Source organism: Salmo salar, chromosome ssa09 (assembly GCF_905237065.1).
Source record: "Salmo salar chromosome ssa09, Ssal_v3.1, whole genome shotgun sequence".
NCBI lineage: Eukaryota > Metazoa > Chordata > Actinopteri > Salmoniformes > Salmonidae > Salmo > Salmo salar.
This window is the reverse complement of record NC_059450.1, coordinates 46,708,259-46,734,128: the sequence shown is the minus strand read 5'-3', so window position 1 is coordinate 46,734,128 and position 25,870 is coordinate 46,708,259. Positions and strand designations below refer to the sequence as shown.

General features: G+C 44.6%; 1 protein-coding gene across 4 annotated transcripts in view; it reads right to left on the bottom strand.

Annotated features, from left to right (window-relative positions):
* LOC100380299 (actinin alpha 1) overlaps positions 1-25,870 on the bottom strand; it is a 208,600-nt gene that overhangs the window by 116,733 nt on the left and 65,997 nt on the right. For all 4 annotated transcript variants that reach the window (XM_045723308.1, XM_045723306.1, XM_045723307.1 and 1 more), the window contains 5 exon segments: positions 18,465-18,551; positions 12,225-12,312; positions 11,157-11,235; positions 10,311-10,392; positions 6,563-6,648 (listed from right to left, as the gene is read on the bottom strand). In XM_045723308.1, coding sequence (XP_045579264.1) covers positions 6,563-6,648; positions 10,311-10,392; positions 11,157-11,235; positions 12,225-12,312; positions 18,465-18,551 — 422 coding nt within the window.

Below are 25,870 nucleotides of genomic sequence, written 5' to 3'. Positions count from 1 at the left end.
GCGGTACAGGACTATTATTATGGTCTCTAGCGGTACAGGACTATTATTATGGTCTCTAGCGGTACAGGACTATTATTATGGTCTCTAGCGGTACAGGACTATTATTATGGTCTCTAGCGGTACAGGACTATTATTATGGTCTCTAGCGGTACAGGACTATTATTATGGTCTCTAGCGGTACAGGACTATTATTATGGTCTCTAGCGGTACAGGACTATTATTATGGTCTCTAGCGGTACAGGACTATTATTATGGTCTCTAGCGGTACAGGACTATTATTATGGTCTCTAGCGGTACAGGACTATTATTATGGTCTCTAGCGGTACAGGACTATTATGGTCTCTAGCGGTACAGGACTATTATGGTCTCTAGTGGTATATTATGGTCTCTAGCGGTACAGGACTATTATGGTCTCTAGCGGTACAGGACTATTATGGTCTCTAGCGGTACAGGACTATTATGGTCTCTAGCGGTACAGGACTATTATGGTCTCTAGCGGTACAGGACTATTATGGTCTCTAGCGGTACAGGACTATTATGGTCTCTAGCGGTACAGGACTATTATTATGGTCTCTAGCGGTACAGGACTATTATTATGGTCTCTAGCGGTACAGGACTATTATTATGGTCTCTAGCGGTACAGGACTATTATTATGGTCTCTAGCGGTACAGGACTATTATTATGGTCTCTAGCGGTACAGGACTATTATTATGGTCTCTAGCGGTACAGGACTATTATGGTCTCTAGCGGTACAGGACTATTATGGTCTCTAGTGGTACAGGACTATTATGGTCTCTAGTGGTATATTATGGTCTCTAGCGGTACAGGACTATTATGGTCTCTAGCGGTACAGGACTATTATGGTCTCTAGTGGTACAGGACTATTATGGTCTCTAGTGGTACAGGACTATTATGGTCTCTAGTGGTACAGGACTATTATGGTCTCTAGTGGTACAGGACTATTATGGTCTCTAGCGGTACAGGACTATTATGGTCTCTAGCGGTACAGGACTATTATGGTCTCTAGTGGTACAGGACTATTATGGTCTCTAGTGGTACAGGACTATTATGGTCTCTAGCGGTACAGGACTATTATGGTCTCTAGCGGTACAGGACTATTATGGTCTCTAGTGGTACAGGACTATTATGGTCTCTAGTGGTACAGGACTATTATGGTCTCTAGTGGTAGAGGACTATTATGGTCTCGAAGGACTAGAGAGAGGCGCTCACCTTCTGCTTGCCTCAGAAGGCCTGGTAGTAACACTGTGGTACTGTACCTTCTGCTTGCCTGAGAAGGCCTGGTAGTAACACTGTGGTACTGTACCTTCTTCTTGCCTGAGAAGGCCTGGTAGTAACACTGTGGTACTGTACCTTCTGCTTGCCTGAGAAGGCCTGGTAGTAACACTGTGGTACTGTACCTTCTGCTTGCCTGAGAAGGCCTGGTAGTAACACTGTGGTACTGTACCTTCTGCTTGCCTGAGAAGGCCTGGTAGTAACACTGTGGTACTGTACCTTCTGCTTGCCTGAGAAAGCGTGGTAGTAACACGACACATAAGTCATGATGGCCTTCTCATCCGGCCTCAACGTGCTAACGATGTCTGCCCATGGAACAAAGAGAGGAGGAGAAGGGGAGAGGGAAGGAGAGATGGAAAAAAGAGAGAGAAGTGCAGAGTAAAAGTGTGCAGAGACAAAAGGTTCCAGCAGGTGGAGCAGTACAGTCAGACACCAGGGAGAGAAGAGACAACAGGCACCAGTCTGACCAGGTTGTCAGACACCAGGGAGAGAGGAGACAACAGGCACCAGTCTGACCAGGTTGTCAGACACCAGGGAGAGAGGAGACAACAGGCACCAGTCTGACCAGGTTGTCAGACACCAGGGAGAGAGGAGACAACAGGCACCAGTCTGATCAGGTTGTCAGACACCAGGGAGAGAGGAGACAACAGGCACCAGTCTGACCAGGTTGTCAGACACCAGGGAGAGAGGAGACAACAGGCACCAGTCTGACCAGGTTGTCAGACACCAGGGAGAGAGGAGACAACAGGCACCAGTCAACATCTACAGGCTGACTTGTTGGTTGGTTTGTTAGTTTATCTGTCTGTTTGGATTCTATTGGTGGTTTAGCTGTTATAGTCCCAATGGCTACTATTCCTGGTGTCACCACTAAACAGGTGGGTAGGAGTTGGCTCTTTCACATTCAGTAATGTTTCTGACTGTATTCATCATACTTGTTGATAGTGTGAATTTGTCTGATGTAGCCTTCTTTATACAGTAATCTGAGCTACATGAGGTTCACTATATACTGCTCATACTCTTCTTCTTGACCCCATTCTTCTCCTTCTTCTTCTACATGCCATAATAAAAGGGAGGCAGTGTCTAAATCCTCTCTTCCAATTATAAATAGAGAGTCTTTTTTCCACTCTGTCTTTTAAACACAGCTGGTCTCTCTGCTGCCTGGCTGCTGCAATGTGATCTTTAGTTCGGGTCCTCTCCAGTGAAATTAGTCCTTATATAACTACACAACTCTTCTTCTTTAGGTCTGGTCCTTATATAACTACACAACTCTTCTTCTTTAGTTCTGGTCCTTATATAACTACACAACTCTTCTTCTTCTTCTTTAGTTCTGGTCTGCTAAGTGACTAAAATGTAAATGTAAATATAACTACACAACTCTTCTTCTTTAGTTCTGGTCCTTCTATAACTACACAACTCTTCTTCTTCTTCTTTAGTTCTGGTCCTTATATAACTACACAACTCTTCTTCTTCTTCTTCTTTAGTTCTGGTCCTTATATAACTACACAACTCTTCTTCTTCTTCTTTAGTTCTGGTCCTTATATAACTACACAACTCTTCTTCTTTAGTTCTGGTCCTTATATAACTACACAACTCTTCTTCTTTAGTTCTGGTCCTTATATAACTACACAACTCTTCTTCTTTAGTTCTGGTCCTTCTATAACCACACAACTTTTCTTCTTCTTTAGTTCTGGTCCTTATATAACTACACAACTCTTCTTCTTCTTCTTTAGTTCTGGTCCTTCTATAACTACACAACTCTTCTTCTTTAGTTCTGGTCCTTATATAACTACACAACTCTTCTTCTTTAGTTCTGGTCCTTCTATAACCACACAACTTTTCTTCTTCTTTAGTTCTGGTCCTTATATAACTACACAACTCTTCTTCTTCTTCTTTAGTTCTGGTCCTTCTATAACTACACAACTCTTCTTCTTTAGTTCTGGTCCTTCTATAACTACACAACTCTTCTTCTTTACTTCTGGTCCTTATATAACTACACAACTCTTCTTCTTTAGTTCTGGTCCTTATATAACTACACAACTCTTCTTCTTCTTCTTTAGTTCTGGTCCGTATATAACTACACAACTCTTCTTCTTTAGTTCTGGTCCTTCTATAACTACACAACTCTTCTTCTTCTTTAGTTCTGGTCCTTATATAACTACACAACTCTTCTTCTTCTTTAGTTCTGGTCCTTATATAACTACACAACTCTTCTTCTTCTTCTTTACTTCTGGTCCTTATATAACTACACAACTCTTCTTCTTTAGTTCTGGTCCTTATATAACTACACAACTCTTCTTCTTCTTCTTCTTTAGTTCTGGTCCTTATATAACTACACAACTCTTCTTCTTCTTCTTCTTTAGTTCTGGTCCTTATATAACTACACAACTCTTCTTCTTTAGTTCTGGTCCTTCTATAACTACACAACTCTTCTTCTTTAGTTCTGGTCCTTCTATAACTACACAACTCTTCTTCTTCTTCTTTAGTTCTGGTCCTTATATAACTACACAACTCTTCTTCTTTAGTTCTGGTCCTTATATAACTACACAACTCTTCTTCTTTAGTTCTGGTCCTTATATAACTACACAACTCTTCTTCTTTAGTTCTGGTCCTTCTATAACCACACAACTTTTCTTCTTCTTTAGTTCTGGTCCTTATATAACTACACAACTCTTCTTCTTTAGTTCTGGTCCTTATATAACTACACAACTCTTCTTCTTTAGTTCTGGTCCTTATATAACTACACAACTCTTCTTCTTTAGTTCTGGTCCTTCTATAACCACACAACTTTTCTTCTTCTTTAGTTCTGGTCCTTATATAACTAGACAACTCTTCTTCTTCTTCTTTAGTTCTGGTCCTTCTATAACTACACAACTCTTCTTCTTTAGTTCTGGTCCTTATATAACTACACAACTCTTCTTCTTTAGTTCTGGTCCTTCTATAACTACACAACTCTTCTTCTTTACTTCTGGTCCTTATATAACTACACAACTCTTCTTCTTCTTTAGTTCTGGTCCTTATATAACTACACAACTCTTCTTCTTCTTTACTTCTGGTCCTTATATAACTACACAACTCTTCTTCTTCTTTAGTTCTGGTCCTTATATAACTACACAACTCTTCTTCTTCTTTAGTTCTGGTCCTTATATAACTACACAACTCTTCTTCTTCTTTAGTTCTGGTCCTTATATAACTACACAACTCTTCTTCTTCTTCTTCTTTAGTTCTGGTCCTTATATAACTACACAACTCTTCTTCTTCTTTAGTTCTGGTCCTTATATAACCACACAACTTTTCTTCTTCTTTACTTCTGGTCCTTATATAACTACACAACTCTTCTTCTTTAGGTCTGGTCCTTCTATAACTACACAACCCTTCTTTAGTTCTGGTCCTTCTATAACTACACAACTCTTCTTCTTTAGTTCTGGTCCTTATATAACTACACAACTCTTCTTCTTCTTTAGTTCTGGTCCTTCTATAACTACACAACTTTTCTTCTTCTTTAGTTCTGGTCCTTATATAACCACACAACTCTTCTTCTTCTTCTTTAGTTCTGGTCCTTATATAACTACACAACTCTTCTTCTTTAGTTCTGGTCCTTCTATAACTACACAACTCTTCTTCTTTAGTTCTGGTCCTTCTATAACTACACAACTCTTCTTCTTTAGTTCTGGTCCTTCTATAACTACACAACTCTTCTTCTTTAGTTCTGGTCCTTATATAACTACACAACTCTTCTTCTTTAGTTCTGGTCCTTATATAACCACACAACTCTTCTTCTTTAGTTCTGGTCCTTATATAACTACACAACTCTTCTTCTTCTTTAGTTCTGGTCCTTATATAACTACACAACTCTTCTTCTTTAGGTCTGGTCCTTATATAACTACACAACTCTTCTTCTTTAGTTCTGGTCCTTCTATAACTACACAACTCTTCTTCTTCTTCTTAGTTCTGTCCTTCTATAACTACACAACTCTTCTTCTTTAGTTCTGGTCCTTATATAACTACACAACTCTTCTTCTTTAGGTCTGGTCCTTATATAACTACACAACTCTTCTTCTTTAGTTCTGGTCCTTATATAACTACACAACTCTTCTTCTTTAGGTCTGGTCCTTATATAACTACACAACTCTTCTTCTTTAGTTCTGGTCCTTATATAACTACACAACTCTTCTTCTTTAGTTCTGGTCCTTATATAACTACACAACCCTTCTTCTTTAGTTCTGTCCTTCTATAACTACACAACTCTTCTTCTTCTTTAGTTCTGGTCCTTATATAACTACACAACTCTTCTTCTCAGTTGGGAGATTTAAAAAAAATAATGTTACATACTGAAAAATAACGTTCAATACTGAAGGATAACGTGTTCTTCTTTCTCAATACAGATATGTGTATCACACATATTGATATCCTGATTTCACTCTTAAAAGAAACCTGTTAAAGCTAAGAGATCCCAAACAACGATCATCAACCCCTGAAGAACCAGATGGTATCACATAAAACTACGTCTATCTATGTGCTGAGAGATCCAATGAAAACATGACCCACTCAACTCAAAGGTGACCAAGTACACATTGGCGGTAGTTAAGGAGTCCCCCCCCCCCACCCTCCCTCGCTACATAAAGTGATGAATCCAATCAAACAATTACATGTACTAGGAGTTGAGTTAGTTATGGTAGCCTGGTCTGACTGACTGGAGACGGTCTGACTGGTGCCTGTTATAGCAACAGAGAGACTATTTATTTTCCATCATGCATTTGGAGGTGTGAAACTGTGAACGAATGCGAAGAGAGAGGAGGAAGAAGAGCGTGAGCGGTTCCCCCCTGTTGGGCAAGGGCGAGGTGGGATGGGGCAATGCAGCTGCAGAGAGAGAATGGTTAGTGTTAGTGGACAGACAGACAGACAGACAGACAGACGAGCAGGAACCGAACCACCAGGAGGAGGTGAGGAGGAGCAGGAGAGGAGGAGGGGGAGAGAGAGGTGAGGAGGAGGAGGGAGAGGTGAAGAGAAGGAGGGAGACGTGAGGAGGAGGAGGGAGAGGTGAGGAGGGGGAAAGGTGAGGAGGAGAAGGGGAGAGAGGTGAGGAGGAGGAGGGGGGAAGAGGTGAGGAGGAGGAGGGGGGAAGAGGAGGGGGGAGAAGTGAGGAAGAGGAGGGAGGAGAGGTGAGGTGAGGAAGAGGGAGGAGAGGTGAGGAGGAGAAGGGAGAGGTGAGGAGGAGGAGGGAGAGGTGAGGAGGAGGGGGTAGAGGGGGAGCGTTGCATCCTGGGATACCTTCTGGGCGCCAGAGAATGCGTGGTAGAAGCTAGACACGTAGGTCATGATGGCCTTTTCATCCGGGCGGGCTGTGCCTACGATGTCTGTAGAGAGAGAGGGTGGATGGGGGGGATGGAGGAAGGAGGAGAGGGGGAGGAGGGGGTATGGTAATGATCAGGTCAAACACAACAGATAAATGACATGTCGTAAAGACTGGGGGTGAATGGTAAACACCCTATTCTCTATATACAGTACACTACTTCTGGACAGGTCAAACACAACATACAAATGAGTCAAGACCATAGAGTTGAAATAGAGGGCGAATCTTTGCACTTTGCAAAAATAGCTTCAGTGACAGCAGTGCCTGTACATTGGATAGATCCAGAGCCTTCAGAAAGTATTCATACCACCTGTACTTTTCCCACATTTCGTTGTGTTACAGCCTGAATTTAAAATGTTTTAAGTTTAGATTGTGTGTCATTGGTCTACACACAATACCCCGTAATGTCAAAGTGGAATTATGTTTTTAGAATTTTTTACAAATTAATACAAAAAAAAAAGAAAAGCTGAAATGTCTTCTGTCAATAAGTATTCAACTCCTTTGTTATGTCAAGCCTAAATCCAGGAGTAAAAATATATTTAAAAAATCATTTGTACATTTAACCTTTATTTAACATTTAACCTATATTTAACTAGGCAAGTCAGTTAAAAACAAATTCTTATTTACAACGACGGCCTACACCGGCCAAACCCAGGACGACGATGGGCCAATTGTGCGCCGCCCTATGGGACTCCCAATCACGGCCGTTTGTGATACAGCCTGGATTCGAACCCGTGTGTCTGTAGTGACGCCTCTAGCACTGAGATGCAGTGACTTAGACTGCTGCGCCACTCGGGAGCCCATGGATTCACTGTGTGAAATAATAGTGTTTAACATGATTTTTGAATGACTACCTCATCTCTGTACCTTACACACATAAATTATCTGTAAGGTCCCTCAGTCAAGCAGTGAATTTCAAACACATATTCAACCACAAAGACCAGGGAGGTTTTTCAACACCTCGCTGAGGGAGGGCACCTATTGGTAGATGGGTAAAATTTAAAAAGCAGACATTGAATATCCCTTTGAGCACGGTGAAGTTATTTATTACACTTTGGATGGTGTATCAATACACCCAGTCACTACAAAGATACTGGCGTCCTTCCTAACTCAGTTGGCGGAGAGGAAGGAAACCTCTCATGGATTTCACCATGAAGTCAATGGTGACTTTATAACAGTTAGAGTTTAATGGCTGTGATAGGAGAAAACTGAGGATGGATCAACAATATTGTAGTTACTTCACAATACTAACCTAATTGACGGGGTGAAAATGAAGAATCCTGTACAGAATAAAAACATTCTAAAAGATGCATCCTGTTTGCAATAATAAAAAGTAAAACCGCAAAAAATGTGGCAAAGAAATTACATTTATGTCCTGAATACAAAGCGTTATGTTTGGGGCAAATCCAACACAGCATCACTGAGTACCGCTCCTCATATTTTCAAACATGGTGGTGGCTGCATCATGTTATGGGTATGCTTGTCATCGGCAAGGACTAGGGATTTTTTTTTTTTTTTACAATAAAAAGAAAAGGAATAGAGCTAAGCACAGAGAGATCCTTGATGAACACCTGCTCCTGAGCGCTCAGGACCTCAGACTGGGGCAAAGGTTAACCTTCCAACAGGACAACGACCCTAAGAACACAGCCAAGACGACGCAGGAGTGGCTTCAGGACAAGTCTCTGAATGTCCTTGAGTGGACCAGCCAGAGCCCAAAAATAGCTGTGCAGTGATGCACCCCGTCGAACCTGACAGAGCTTGAGAGGATCTGCAGGCAACAATGGGAGAAACTCCCCAAATACAGGTATGCCAAGCTTGTAGCCTCATACCCAAGAAGACGCGAAGCTGTAATTGCTAGCAAAGGTGCTTCAACAAAGTACTGAGAAAAGGGTCTGAATACTTATGTACATTTTTTTACATTTGCAAAATGTTCTAAAAACCTGTTTTTGCTTTCTCATTACGGGGTTTTGTGTGTAGATTGCTAAAAAAAATATATATATATATTGTAATCAATTTTAGAATAAGGCTGTAACGTAATAAAAATGTGTAAAAAGTCAAGGGGTCTTAATACTTTCTGAAAGCACTGTATATTTACTGAGCGTACAAAACATTAAGAACACCGGCTCTTTCCATGACATAGACAGACCAGGTGAAAGCTATGATCCCTTATTGATGTTACTTGTTAGATCCACTTCGGACAGTTCTAGATGAAGGGGAGGAGAGGTTAAAAAATGATTTTTAAGACTTGAGACAATTGAGACATGGATTGTGTCTGTGTGTCATTCAGAGGGTGAATGGGCAAGACAAAGTATTTAAGTGTCTTTTGAATGGGGTTTGGTAGTAGGTGCCAGGTGCACCGGTTTGTGTCAAGAACTGCAACACTGCTGGGTTTTTCACGCTCAACAGTTTCCTGTGTGTGTCAAGAATGGTCCACCACCCAAAGGACATCCAGCCAACTGGACACAACTGTGGGAAGTATTGGAGTCAACATGGACCAGCATCCCTGTGGAACGCTTTCAACACCTTGTAGAGTCCATGTCCTGATGAATTGAGGCTGTTCTGAGGACAAAAGGGGATTAAACTCAATATATATATATATATATATATATATATATATATATATATATATACACACAACAACAACAACATATGTTGGAGATCAATAATATATATATATAGATCATTGTTTTATTATTACTAACAACAGATTAAACAAATTTTGTCAAAGGGATCCGTGGAATAATTTTAGAGGTTTTAATACAATGTCATATTATTGATCTCCAACATATGTTGTTAAACCCTTAGCAACATGGGCCTGGGAGGTTCACTACTGGTATCCACTGTACTCCACCGAGACTTGGTTCATCCGGCCACGCACTGCCGAAGTCATAGTAAAGCTCGTTGTATGCCATTTTTTTTAAAAAATCTCACTAGAGTTGTGTTCTGATTATGAAGGTGGGGTCGCCGGTCCCCCCAAAAAAACAGAATAATAGAATAATATCCAGGAAGAGAAACACCACTTTGAGTCACTCCAGACGGCGTGCTAATCTAGGGAAAATTCTAGAAAACGCACTCGCACGTACGAACACGTACGCAAACACACACACACTCTCTCTAACCCTCCATGACATGTATATTTATGTACAGAGATAAGCAGTTTATAAAATGGGGCACTGGGACAGGGCAAGAGGAACGGAATAGAGAGAGCAGTCTATCATCTGACTGTATGTCTCCGTTCAGCTTCCTGAAAAAATGAGAGGACCAGACAACCTCTGTGGGGTCAAAATATCTTGGTATAAACAAATACCACTGAAAGACAATGGCTGCATCCCTAATGGTACCTTATTACCTATATAGTGCACTACTTTTCACCAAAGCTGGTCAAAAGTAGTGCACTTAATAGGGAATAGGGTGCCAGCTGCATTTGTATCTAGTTAAACACAAAACAACACTGTTAAGGTCATTTTTCATGAATGTCAGACTCAACTTCTGTTTGCTTAGCACAGTGTTTCTTCATCCTGGTTCTGCGGACCCAAAGGAGTGCACATGTTCCTTTTGGCCCTAGCACTAACACCCGATTAAAACAATCAAAGGGTTGGGTCTTCAGGACCAGGTTTGGGAAACACTTAAACCTTGACCCTTAACCCTGGACCCTCCTGGTCTTACCCTCAGCGTCCAACATCTTGGGGATGTCCAGGTACTTCTCTGCCACGTCGAAGGCTGTGTTCAGGTTAGTCATGGGGTCATCCTACAGGACAGAGGAGAGACAGAAATAGAGGTCAAGGGTCATACTACAGGAGAGAAAGAGAGATAGAGGTCAGAGATCATCCTACAGGAGAGAGGAGGTGGAACAGACAGACAGACAGACAGACAGACAGACAGACAGACAGACAGACAGACAGACAGACAGACAGACAGACAGACAGACAGACAGACAGACAGACAGACAGACAGACAGACAGACAGACAGACAGACAGACAGACCGACCCTGATCTGTTTCACCTGTCCTTGTTATTGTCCCCACCCCCTCCAGGTGTCACTTATTTTCCCCGGTGTATATATCCCTGTGTTTCCTGTCTCTCTGTGCCAGTTCGTCTTGTATGTTCAAGTCAACCAGCGTGTTTTTCCCCGTACTCCTGCTTTTTCTATTCTCTCTTTTGCTAGTCCTCCTGGTTTTGGCCCTTGCCTGTTTCTGGACTCTATACCCACCTGCCTGACCAGTCTGCCTGCCCTGACCTCAAGCCTGCCTGTCCTTCGGTACCTCCTGAACTCTGAACCTTTTGCCTGTCGACGACCATTCTCTTGCCTACCCCTTTTGGATTACAATAAATATCAAAGACTCCAACCATCTGCCACCCATGTCTGCATCTGGGTCTGGACCTTGTGACCTGATACAGACATGTTTTTAGGCGAGAGGAAAAACAGAGGATAATTTCTACCTGGTTAGATGTGATTGCATTAGTGTTGGAAAGACTGCTAAGGTAAAGCAGTAGCAGTAGCAGTAGCCTCACCTTGCGCAGCTTGCCATAGTCAATGAGCTCAGGACGGTGTCTGTGAATGAGAGCACAGAATCCCAACCCATCTTTCCAGCTGAGAGAGAGAGAGAAAGAGAGATAATATAAGAGAACATGAATCAAAACACACCAACTATTTAAAATCACTTTGACCTTCTCTTCCTGTCCATCCTTCCAGAAGGCATTGCCATGGCAGAGAATCTACCCTATATGGACTGATAGATGAGCTACATTCATGTGCCATCAGGTCCTCATTAAACAACAACGAGCTTTAACACTCTGATGCACATCACAGAACACATTGTTGGTCTGACCAGCCTCTGAGTCAGTGCTGGTGTTCATAGAGCCAGGTCTGACCAGCCTCTGAGTCAGGGCTGGTGTTCATAGAGCCAGGTCTGACCAGCCTCTGAGTCAGGGCTGGTGTTCATAGAGCCAGGTCTGACCAGCCTCTGAGTCAGGGCTGGTGTTCATAGAGCCAGGTCTGACCAGCCTCTGAGTCAGGGCTGGTGTTCATAGAGCCAGGTCTGACCAGCCTCTGAGTCAGGGCTGGTGTTCATAGAGCCAGGTCTGACCAGCCTCTGAGTCAGGGCTGGTGTTCATAGAGCCAGGTCTGACCAGCCTCTGAGTCAGGGCTGGTGTTCATAGAGCCAGGTCTGACCAGCCTCTGAGTCAGGGCTGGTGTTCATAGAGCCAGGTCTGACCAGCTTCCGCTGGAATAACCACCTCCTCCATCCTCTCCTCTCCCTCCCTCCCCTCCTCTCTTCTCTTCTCCCCTCCTCCATCCGTTCCTCCCCCTCCATCCTCTCCCCTCCTCTCTTCTCCCCTCCCCCCTCTGTTCAATTATTGTCCTCCTTCACCTTAAACGACATCAAAACGCCACTGAATCACATTGCCTGTAAAACCTCTAGCAGAGGCCTTGTGTGTGTCCCAAATTGCACCGTATTCCCTATATAGTGCACTACTTTTAACTAAGGCCCTATGGCAGCCCTATTCCTTATATAGTGCACTACTTTTACCAGTGCTCTATAATAGGGTGCCATTTGGGACCTAGGGTTCTTCTATTACCTAATGTGAAAGTTCTGAATGTTGACATTCTTGTAGGGAGCAGTCTTCCTCTGGCACCACAGAAGAAGACCCTCTTTGGCTGATGTTTCTGTGGGTAGGAGAGGAGGGGAGAAGAGAGGAAGGGAGGAGAGGAGAGGAGCAAAAAGGAAGGAAGGAGAGAAGAGAGGAAGGGAGGAGATGGGAGGAGAAGGGAAGAGATGGGAGGAGAGGAGCAGAAGAGGAGAGGGGAGGGAAAGAAGGGAGGAGAGGGAAGGGGAAGAAGGGAGGAGAAGGGAGGGGAAGAGAAGAAGGGAGGGAGGAGCAGAAGGGAGGAGAGGAGAAGGGAAGGGAGGAGCAGAAGGGAGGAGAGGGGAGGGGAGGGGAGGATTTAGGCGGAAAAACAATCAATGAGAAATGAGTTAGTTAAAATCGTGCTGTGACATAGGATTGGTTCCAAACGGCATCCAATTTGACACATATCCTCAACCTGGACTGTTTCTGTTTAGCCAGTTCAAACTAATCCCATTGTGGCTGTAGGGGGTTTTAAAGGAGAGGCTGTAGGGGGTTTTAAAAGGAGAGGCTGCAGGGGTTTTAAAAGGAGAGGCTGTAGGGGATTTTAAAAGGAGAGGCTGTAGGGGGTTTTAAAAGGAGAGGCTGCAGGGGGTTTCAAAAGGAGAGGCTGCAGGGGGTTTCAAAAGGAGAGGCTGCAGGGGGTTTCAAAAGGAGAGGCTGCAGGCGGTTTCAAAAGGAGAGGCTGTAGGGAGTTTTAAAAGGAGAGGCTGCACGGGGTTTAAAAGGAGAGGCTGCAGGGGGTTTTAAAAGGAGAGGCTGCAGGGGGTTTAAAAGGAGAGGCTGCAGGGGGATTTAAAAGGAGAGTGGGAATCATTCATCTCTAATATTGTTCTCACGTCTCCATATAAAGGAATAATAATAATAAATAATAATAATAAATACTACTACTAATAATAACAATATGAATAATACTAAGGAAGACTTATTAGATGGGTGTTATGGGTGTGTAAGGGAGGCAAAGTCAGGTGCAGGAGAGTAGCGTGTGGTAACAGGCGCGCTTCATTCCGTTCCAACAAACGACAGCACAGAATAAAATAAATGTGCCAAAACACGGAACATGAATAAAAATACATGCGCGTGGTAAATTCCCACATAACATACAACAATTTCACACAAAGACATGGAGAGGAACAGAGGACTAAATACATGCAGTGTGATTAGGGAATGAAAACCAGGTGTGTATGGAACAAGACAAAACAAATGGAAATATGAAAAATGGAGTGGCGATGGCTAGAAAGCCGGCGACGTCGATCGTCGAACGCCGCCCGAACAAGGAGAGGAGCCGACTTCGGCGGAAGTCGTGACAATGGGTAAATTCAATCAAAACATCAGCAAAAAGAATGTTATAATGTCCTCATGTTATATGGTATATTTATACGGTATATATTATGATATATATTCATCTATAATGTTATATGGTATATTTATGCGGTATATATTATGATATATATTCATCTATAATGTTATACGGAATATTTATACGGTATATATTATGATATATATTCATCTATAATGTTATATGGTATATATTCATCTATAATGTTATACGGTATATTTATACGGTATATATTATGATATATATTCATCTATAATGTTATATGGTATATTTATACGGTATATATTATGATATATATTCATCTATAATGTTATATGGTATATTTATACGGTATATATTATGATATATATTCATCTATAATGTTATACGGTCTATTTTTACGGTATATATTATGATATATATTCATCTATAATGTTATACGGTATATTTATACGGTATATATTATATATTCATCTATAATGTTATATGGTATATTTATACGGTATATATTATGACATATATTCATCTATAATGTTATACGATATATTAATACGGTATATATTATGATATATATTCATCTATAATGTTATATGATATATTTTATACGTATATATTATGACATATATTCATCTATAATGTTTTATGGTATATTTATACGGTATATATTATGACATATATTCATCTATAATGTTATACGGTATATTCTATACGTATATATTATGACATATATTCATCTATAATGTTATATGGTATATTTATACGGTATATATTATATATTCATCTATAATGTTATATGGTATATTTATACGGTATATATTATGACATATATTCATCTATAATGTTATACGGTATATTCTATACTTATATATTATAACATTATATAGTCATCTATAATGTTATATGGTATATTCTATACGTATATATTATGACATATATTCATCTATAATGTTATAAGGTATATTCTATACGTATATATTATAACATTAAATAATCATCTATAATGTTATAAGGTATATTCTATACGTATATATTATAACATTAAATAATCATCTATAATGTAATATGGTATATTCTATATGTATATATTATAACATTAAATAATCATCTATAATGTAATATGGTATATTCTATATGTATATATTATAACATTATATAGTCATCTATCATGTTATATTCTATTACTTGTATATAACCTATGTTGTTTTAGTATACATGTCAAAAATGTTATAAAATGATTTGCATTTTAATGAGGGAAATAAGTATTTAACCCCTTTGCAAAACATGACTTAGTACTTGGTGGCAAAACCCTTGTTGGCAATCACAGAGGTCAGACGTTTCTTGTAGTTGGCCACCAGGTTTGCACACATCTCAGGAGGGATTTCGTCCTACTCCTCTTTGCAGATCTTCTCCAAGTCATTAAGGTTTCGAGGCTGAAGTTTGGCAACTCAAACCTTCAGCTCCCTCCACAGATTTTCTATGGGATTAAGGTCTGGAGACTGGCTAGGCCACTCCAGGACCTTAATGTGCATCTTCTTGAGCCACTCCTTTGTTGCCTTGGCCGTGTGTTTTGGGTCATTGTCATGCTGGAATACCCATCCACGACCAATTTTCAATGCCCTGGCTGAGGGAAGGAGGTTCTCACCCAAGATTTGATGGTACATGGCCCCGTCCATCGTCCCTTTGATGCGGTGAAGTTGTCCTGTCCCCTTAGCAGAAAAACACCCCCAAAGCATAATGTTTCCACCTCCATGTTTGACGGTGGGGATGATGTTCTTGGGGTCATAGGCAGTGTCATGACGTTGGCCTCTTTGAGTACAGGGAGGACAGTTGACCCCCTCCCCCTTGCACCATCCCACAACCTACCTCCCCCCACCCAGGCCCTGTGTGAAAGGGTTGTAAAACTCTAAGAGGAGAATCTCTTGCCACATGGCCCATAGAGAGACACAGGAAATTCTTCCAACTCACAGAATTGGGGAACCGAGTGACATTTGTGTTCTGTAGAAGGTATGGAAGATTGGTGAAGATTCCAGCTACGAACTGGTCCGCTTGGTACAATTTTGTGATACTCAGAAGAGACAATATAGCCATATTACCATAAAACGGTTTATATAATAGTCTCAGCGATGAGACTCGCATCCACATGGTTGTATAAAATGTATTAATAAGGATAAAGCTATTTGTAATACATTGAGATGCTATGTACTGATGTTAATGTGATAGAATTGTATTTCTGTACCAAGCTTAACTCAGTCATCGGCACGCCCCCAGGGACACAGACAGGACCAGGCGTCATGTGACAAGCCTGTTCTATGTTCACTATAAAACTATACCCTGATTTACTTTCTTCAGACCAGGCCTCCACTCCATTGTGAGTTGGTCAATAGGTTTGACCATCCAATTCCGCCACTGAAAGTGAACTATACCACGTGGTTAACTTTTAGACTATTGATACCGACAGAATAAGAACAAGTCTTTGATATTAATTAATAGTCTGCAGCTAGAAATTATATCATTGAACGCGAAGACCAACGAAACATCCATTCTATAACGACATTAATGAATGTCGCTTTGAAAGAACCATTCTAACCGAGAGAGAGAGAGAGAGAGAGAGAGAAACACGGACAAAACTCTCCAACAGAACGACGCTCCAACAAGGATCCCGACGACACACTGAGCGTAAATATATATTGATTGCAATTGTTCCCGAATGAGTGAGCGCTCATGTGCAAAGGATTAGCATATCAATTGTTAATATTAATGAACTCTGTGTACCTCCTCAGCTGAACTTTTATGACCCTTTGTCTAACAGACCTGCCATGCCTGTTTAGCCCACTAGTGCACATTACTCTACCAATTCTTTGTGATGATAATTACTGTTTGTATACTTTCTGTGAATTACTTAGTTTAGTAAATAAATGATTTTAAGACAATTGATGTATGGATGACTCTTAGTAAAGGCTGGGTTCGTGCAGATACAACAATTTACGACGTTTGGAATGAGACTGGACGCGAGGTAAAATACACCATTTAAACCAGAAGATAATCGGCCTATACTATAATAGAATATAATATATAATGTTATAATATAGGAAAGTTATATTAGGAAAATTATAACTTTGTAATCTGAATATTTTCCTTGGTGCCCCGATCTCCTAGTTAATTACAATTAAACGATTAATCAGTTTAATCGCGTGATAATAATTACAGGGAGTTAATTGATAAACATGTCTTCAGTTTAATGGTACCCCAAAGACACGACAGCAGCATTCCTCCTCCTCCAAACACGGCGAGTTGAGTTGATGCCAAAAGAGCTCCATTTTGGTCTCGTCTGACCACAACACTTTCACCCAGTTGTCCTCTGAATCATTCAGATGTTCATTGGCAAACTTCAGACGGGCATGTATATGTGCTTTCTTGAGCAGGGGGACCTTGCGGGCGCTGCAGGATTTCAGTCCTTCACGGCGTAGTGTGTTACCAATTGTTTTCTTGGTGACTATGGTCCCAGCTGCCTTCATTGACAAGATCCTCCCGTGTAGTTCTGGGCTGATTCCTCATCGTTCTCATGATCATTGCAACTCCACGAGGTGAGATCTTGCATGGAGCCCCAGGCCGGGGGAGATTGACAGTTCTTTTGTGTTTCTTCCATTTGTGAATAATCGCACCAACTGTTGTCACTTTCTCACCAAGCTGCTTGGCGATGGTCTTGTAGCCCATTCCAGCCTTGTGTAGGTCAACAATCTTGTCCCTGACATCCTTGGAGAGCTCTTTGGTCTGGGCCATGGTGGAGAGTTTGGAATCTAAGTGTGCTCCTAATCTCAGCTCGTTACCTGTATAAAAGACACCTGGGAGCTAGAAATCTTTCTGATTGAGAGGGGGTCAAATACTTATTTCCCTCATTAAAATGCAAATCAATTTATAACATTTTTGACATTCGTTTTTCTGGATTTCTTTGTTGTTATTCTGTCACTTACTGTTCAAATAAACCTACCATTAAAATGATAGACTGATCATGTCTTTATCAGTGGGCAAACGTACAAAATCAGCAGGGGATCAAATACTTTTTTCCCCTCACTGTAGGCCTATTGCCTCATGAGTCTTCTCAAGTACCCCTATGAAAAGGCCAAGTATCCCTGTGGACAGGCCAAGTACCCCTGTGGACAGGCCAAGTACCCCTGTGGACAGGCCAAGCACCCCTGTGGACAGGCCAAGCACCCCTGTGGACAGGCCAAGCACCCCTGTGGACAGGCCAAGCACCCCTGTGGACAGGCCAAGTACCCCTGTGGACAGGCCAAGTACCCTCTATGGATAGGCCAAGTACCCTCTATGGATAGGCCAAGTACCCTCTATGGATAGGCCAAGCACCCCTGTGGACAGGCCAAGCACCCCTGTGGACAGGCCAAGCACCCCTGTGGACAGGCCAAGCACCCCTGTGGACAGGCCAAGTACCCCTGTGGACAGGCCAAGTACCCTCTATGGATAGGCCAAGTACCCTCTATGGATAGGCCAAGTACCCTCTATGGATAGGCCAAGTACCCTCTATGGATAGGACAAGTACCCCTATGGATAAGCCAAGTACCCCTGTGGATAGGCCAAGTACCCTTATCCCTGTGGACAGGCCAAGTACCCCTATGGACAGGCCAAGTAGCCCTGTGGACAGGCCAAGTAGCCCTGTGGACAGGCCAAGTACCCCTGTGGACAGGCCAAGTACCCCTGTGGACAGGCCAAGTACCCCTGTGGACAGGCCAAGGACCCCTGTGGATAGGCCAAGTACCCCTGTGGATATAATGCTTTATAACATGTTGTAAGCATGAATAAGCCTTTATAATGTGTTATAAACAAGAGGAATTCAGAGGAGGACGTCTACATCCTGGTACCTTCCACAGAGATGTCCTGGATGGCGAAGCGAAGGATTATGGTCCAGATCATTCCCAGGGTCATTTTAGCATTGCCGTCGACGATCTCTGCAGGAGAAGAGAGGAGAGGTTAGCTTGAGGTCACATTGCCAGTGCTAGTTACAGTGCTAGTTACAGTGCTAGTTACAGTTTCACTGTGCCATTAGATGTATATCAGGTTTATGATTTCATTGCTGGTGAAATAACGTTGATCTGACTTCACATGCGTTACAGTACTCCTACATGTACTACAGTACTCCTACATGTACTACATTACTCCTACATGTACTACATTACTCCTACATGTACTACAGTACTCCCACATGCGTTACAGTACTCCCACATGCGTTACAGTACTCCCACATGCGTTACAGTACTCCCACATGCGTTACAGTACTCCCACATGCGTTACAGTACTCCTACATGTACTACAGTACTCCTACATGCGTTACAGTACTCCTACATGCGTTACAGTACTCCCACATGCGTTACAGTACTCCCACATGCGTTACAGTACACCCTACATGCACTACAGTACACCCTACATGCACTACAGTACACCCTACATGCACTACAGTACTCCTACATGCACTACAGTACTCCTACATGCACTACAGTACTCCTACATGCACTACAGTACTCCTACATGCACTACAGTACTCCTACATGCACTACAGTACTCCTACATGCACTACAGTACTCCTGTGTCACATAGAAATATAACGCAAGTTTAGACTGACTTTATAGGGGAATAGTGACTGAGTGAATGGAGAGAAATATGGGTTCCCTTTGGACATGGACATGTCTCTGATGAAGCTTAAATCATGCCTACGTAGCTGCTGTGCAGAGTGCCCACTCCGCTGCCTACGTAGCTGCTGTGCAGAGTGCCCACTCCGCTGCCTACGTAGCTGCTGTGCAGAGTGCCCACTCCGCTGCCTACGTAGCTGCTGTGCAGAGTGCCCACTCCGCTGCCTACGTAGCTGCTGTGCAGAGTGCCCACTCCGCTGCCTACGTAGCTGCTGTGCAGAGTGCCCACTCCGCTGCCTACGTAGCTGCTGTGCAGAGTGCCCACTCCGCTGCCTACGTAGCTGCTGTGCAGAGTGCCCACTCCGCTGCCTACGTAGCTGCTGTGCAGAGTGCCCACTCCGCTGCCTACGTAGCTGCTGTGCCGAGTGCCCACTCCGCTGCCTACGTAGCTGCTGTGCCGAGTGCCCACTCCGCTGCCTACGTAGCTGCTGTGCCGAGTGCTTACTTCATGTTGTACACAACACTGTTCTAACCAGGGGCGCAACTTTCACTGGGGACATGTCCCCCCCCCACATTCTATAATTGTATTTTTAAAATGGTGTTGCTTTAGGACCATGCAGATGCCTCCCAGCAGTCGGGTAGGCTGTTTAGAGTGTTTATTCATCTAACTACCGAGCCCCTGGTTCTAACTACCGAGCCCCTGGTTCTAACCACCGAGCCCCTGGTTCTAACCACCGAGCCCCTGGTTCTAACCACCGAGCCCCTGGTTCTAACCACCGAGCCCCTGGTTCTAACCACCGAGCCCCTGGTTCTAACTACAGAGCCCCTGGTTCTAACTACAGAGCCCCTGGTTCTAACCACAGAGCCCCTGGTTCTAACTACCGAGCCCCTGGTTCTAACTACCGAGCCCCTGGTTCTAACTACCGAGCCCCTGGTTCTAACTACCGAGCCCCTGGTTCTAACTACCGAGCCCCTGGTTCTAACTACCGAGCCCCTGGTTCTAACTACCGAGCCCCTGGTTCTAACTACAGAGCCCTGGCTCTAACTACAGAGCCCTGGTTCTAACTACAGAGCCCCTGGTTCTAACCACCGAGCCCCTGGTTCTAACCACTGAGCCCCTGGTTCTAACTACAGAGCCCCTGGTTCTAACTACAGAGCCCCTGGTTCTAACTACAGAGCCCCTGGTTCTAACTACAGAGCCCCTGGTTCTAACTACAGAGCCCCTGGTTCTAACTACAGAGCCCCTGGTTCTAACTACAGAGCCCCTGGTTCTAACTACAGAGCCCCTGGTTCTAACTACAGAGCCCCTGGTTCTAACTACAGAGCCCCTGGTTCTAACCACCGAGCCCCTGGTTCTAACTATTGCATTCGATGCCTCTGTCAGCATAATACATGTGATTTAATGTTATTTTTCTTCAGGAGGGGAGTAGGTTGCATGCAGCTGTTTACGTTTTACACAAAATACATGACTTGTTCGTAAAACTTTGTTGTCAGTATTGTAAACATAAGCACGACACAAACAGGCAGTAAAGCGATTTTTGGGTGTCAGGGAAAATGTACGGAGTAAAAAGTACATTATTGTCTTTAGGAATGTAGTGAAGTAAAAATAAAAGTCATCAAAAATATAAATAGTAAAGTACAGAAACCCCCCCCAAAAATAAAGTATTTTTACTTAATAAGTACTTTACACCACTGCATAACTATGGCAACGGGCAATGCAAAACAAACCATTGTCAGACTTTTCACTGCTTCGGATACACGCTCAGCTTCCCAGAACGTGGAACGCAGCAAGACACAGACATGCAGTCTAATTAGCGACTGAACATTGCAAACACTGGCTAGGCTGCGCAGGAAGCAGACAAGGCAGTAAAGTGGTGTTCTTTTGATAAAGGTGAACCTACATCACACAAAACACTGACAGTTTTATCTCCAAAGTGTAGGGGCTGCGTCGTGCTTGTGCAACTGCAATATCCTTTGGCGCAGACAGGTTGTAACCTTCACAAATAACAGGCTACATCCAGAATGTTCCTTATTAGAATCACTAGCAGGGTGTTTTATTTCAGCTGTTCAGAAACACGACGCAGAGACATTATGCTACATCAACCTGGTTCAGAAGAGGGTGAGTTAAGAGTTAAACATGAAGGGACGGGAAGTGTGAGGAGCAGCTACATTAGAAAAACGAATGTGTGCGTAGAATAACATGCGCAGAACGTGATCCGAATCTACCCCCTGTCCTGTCCCTAACCCCTAACCCCTACCCCCTGTCCTGTCCCTAACCCCTAACCCCTACCCCCTGTCCTGTCACTAACCCCCACCCCCTGTCCTGTCACTAACCCCCACCCCCTGTCCTGTCACTAACCCCTAACCCCCACCCCTTGTCCTGTCACTAACCCCCACCCCCTGTCCTGTCACTAACCCCTAACCCCCACCCCCTGTCCTGTCTCTAACCCCCACCCCCTGTCCTGTCACTAACCCCTAACCCCCACCCCCTGTCCTGTCACTAACCCCCACCCCCTGTCCTGTCACTAACCCCTAACCCCTGTCCTGTCACTAACCCCCCACCCCCTGTCCTGTCACTAACCCCCACCCCTTGTCCTGTCCCTAACCCCTACTCCCTGTCCTGTCACTAACCCCCACCCCTGTCCTGTCCCTAACCCCTAACCCCCACCCCCTGTCCTGTCACTAACCCCTAACCCCCACCCCCTGTCACTAACCCCCACCCCCTGTCCTGTCACTAACCCCCACCCCCTGTCCTGTCACTAACCCCTAACCCCTGTCCTGTCACTAACCCCCACCCCCTGTCCTGTCACTAACCCCCCTCCCCTGTCCTGTCACTAACCCCTAACCCCCACGTCCTGTCCTGTCTCTAACCCCTAACCCCACGTCCTGTCCTGTCTCTAACCCCCACCCCCTGTCCTGTCTCTAACCCCCACCCCCTGTCCTGTCACTAACCCCCACCCCTGTCCTGTCACTAACCCCCACCCCCTGTCCTGTCACTAACCCCCACCCCCTGTCCTGTCACTAACCCCCACCCCTGTCCTGTCACTAACCCCCACCCCCTGTCCTGTCACTAACCCCTAACCCCCACCCCTGTCCTGTCACTAACCCCTAACCCCCACCCCCTGTCCTGTTTCTAACCCCCACCCCCTGTCCTGTCACTAACCCCTAACCCCCACCCCCTGTCCTGTCTCTAACCCCTAACCCCCACCCCCTGTCCTGTCTCTAACCCCTAACCCCTGTCCCGACTCTAACCCCCACCCCCTGTCCTGTCACTAACCCCCACCCCCTGTCCTGTCACTAACCCCCACCCCCTGTCCTGTCACTAACCCCCACCCCTGTCCTGTCTCTAACCCCTAACCCCCTGTCCTGTCTCTAACCCCTAACCCCCTGTCCTGTCCTGTCACTAACCCCTAACCCCACCCCCTGTCCTGTCACTAACCCTTAACCCCACCCCCTGTCCTGTCACTAACCCCTGTCCTGTCACTAAACCCCACCCCTTGTCCTGTCACTAACCCCCACCCCCTGTCCTGTCACTAACCCCCACCCCCTGTCCTGTCACTAACCCCCACCCCTGTCCTGTCACTAACCCCCACCCCTGTCCTGTCCCTAACCCCTAACCCCCTGTCCTGTCCCTAACCCCTAACCCCCACCCCCTGTCCTGTCACTAACCCCTAACCCCCACCCCCTGTCCTGTCACTAACCCCTAACCCCCACCCCCTGTCCTGTCACTAACCCCCACCCCCTGTCCTGTCACTAACCCCTAACCCCTGTCCTGTCACTAACCCCTAACCCCTGTCCTGTCACTAACCCCTAACCCCCACCCCCTGTCCTGTCACTAACCCCTAACCCCCACCCCTGTCCTGTCACCAGCCCCCACCCACTTCTAGCTGAGATAACTGGGTCCACTTCCCCCGCCTACTGAACTCCCGCCCACAAGTCCCTGGGCAGCAGGGAAGCACATCCAAGAAGGGATTCCAATCGGCTAATCTGTCTGGAATGCAAGTCTGGTTTAGGCCCTTTTATTCTGGCCTCGGTGTGGATTAACCCCGGGGGGGGGGGGGAGAGAGGGAGAGAGAGAGAGAGAGAGAGATACAGACAGAGAGAAAGGGGAAGAGTAGAGAGAGAGGCACTGTCACAGAGAGAATGAAAGGTGAAGAAAGTGAGAGAGGATACAATATACACCAGCACATACAGAGCTCCTTATAAGGTTTAATGGAATACAGGAAGAAGGAGAGGAAGAGAGAGCTCCTTATAAGGCTTAATGGGATACAGGAAGAAGGAGAGGAAAGAGGCGCAGACACGGGGAGCGTGAGAGAGAGAGAGAAACTTACAGTTATGAATATAACTAATGTTCCCTGAAGGAGGGAAGGATATAACACTATGAGGAGTCAATGACCAATCAAATATACTGCTCAAAAAAATAAAGGGAACAGTTAAACAACACATCCTAGATCTGAATGAAAGAAATAATCTTATTAAGTACTTTTTTCTTTACATAGTTGAATGTGCTGACAACAAAATCACACAAAAATAATAAATGGAAATCCAATTTATCAACCCATGGATGTCTGGATTTGGAGTCACACTCAAAATTAAAGTGGAAAACCACACTACAGGCTGATCCAACTTTGATGTAATGTCCTTAAAACAAGTCAAAATGAGGCTCAGTAGTGCGTGTGGACTCCACGTGCCTGTATGACCTCCCTAAAACGCCTGGGCATGCTCCTGATGAGGTGGCGGATGGTCTCCTGAGGGATCTCCTCCCAGACCTGGACTAAAGCATCCGCCAACTCCTGGACAGTCTGTGGTGCAACGTGGCATTGGTGGATGGAGCGAGACATGATGTCCCAGATGTGCTCAATTGGATTCAGGTCTGGGGAATGGGCGGGCCAGTCCATAGCATCAATGCCTTCCTCTTGCAGGAACTGCTGACACACTCCAGCCACATGAGGTCTAGCATTGTCTTGCATTAGGAGGAACCCAGGGCCAACCGCACCAGCATATGGCCTCACAAGGGGTCTGAGGATCTCATCTCGGTACCTAATGGCAGTCAGGCTACCTCTGGCGAGCACATGGAGGGCTGTGCGGCCCCGCAAAGAAATGCCACCCCACACCATGACTGACCCACTGCCAAACCGGTCATGCTGAAGGATGTTGCAGGCAGCAGAACGTTCTCCACGGCATCTCCAGACTCTGTCACGTGCTCAGTGTGAACCTGCTTTCATCTGTGAAGAGCACAGGGCGCCAGTGGCAAATTTGCCAATCTTGGTGTTCTCTGGCAAATGCCAAACGTCCTGCACGGTGTTGGGCTGTAAGCACAACCCCCACCTGTGGACGTTGGGCCCTCATACCACCTTCATGGAGTCTGTTTCTGACCGTTTGAGCAGACACATGCAAATTTGTGGCCTGCTGGAGGTCATTTTGCAGGGCTCTGGCAGTGCTTCTCCTGCTCCTCCTTGCACAAAGGCGGAGGTAGCGGTCCTGCTGCTGGGTTGCTGCCCTCCTACGGCCTCCTCCACATCTCCTGATGTACTGGCCTGTCTCCTGGTAGCGCCTCCATGCTCTGGACACTACGCTGACAGACACAGCAAACCTTCTTGCCACAGCTCGCATTGATGTGCCATCCTGGATGAGCTGCACTACCTGAGCCACTTGTGTGGGTTGTAGACTCCGTCTCATGCTACCACTAGAGTGAAAGCACCACCAGCATTCAAAAGTGACCAAAACATCAGCCAGGAAGCATAGGAACTGAGAAGTGGTCTGTGCTCACCACCTGCAGAACCACTCCTTTATTGGGGGTGTCTTGCTAATTGCCTATCATTTCCACCTGTTGTCTGTTCCATTTGCACAACAGCATGTGAAATTTATTGTCAATCAGTGTTGCTTCCTAAGTGGACAGTTTGATTTCACAGAAGTGTGATTGACTTGGAGTTACATTGTGTTGTTTAAGTGTTCCCTTTATTTTTTTGAGCAGTGTATATATATATAATAAAATAAGAGTGACTTTAATAACTCTACATACATGTACATATTACCTCAATTACCTCGACACCGGTGCCCCCGCACATTGTCTCTGTACCGGTACCCCCTGTATATAGCCTCCACATTGACTCTGTGCCGGTACCCCCTGTATATAGCCTCCACATTGACTCTGTACCAGTACCCCCTGTATATAGCCTCCACATTGACTCTGTACCAGTACCCCCTGTATATAGCCTCCACATTGACTCTGTACCGGTACCCCCTGTATATAGCCTCCACATTGACTCTGTACCGGTACCCCCTGTATATAGCCTCCACACTGACTCTGTACTGGTACCCCCTGTATATAGCCTCCACATTGACTCTGTACCGGTACCCCCTGTATATAGCCTCCACATTGACTCTGTACCAGTACCCCCTGTATATAGCCTCCACATTGACCCTGTACCAGTACCCCCTGTATATAGTCTCCACATTGACTCTGTACCGGTACCCCCTGTATATAGCCTCGCTATTGTTATTTTACTGCTGCTCTTTAATTATTTGTTATTTTAATCTCTTACTTTTTTTGTTTTAGATATTTTCTTAAAACTGCATTGTTGGTTAAGGGTTTGTAAGTAAGCATTTCACTGTAAGGTCTACACCGGTTGTATTCGGCG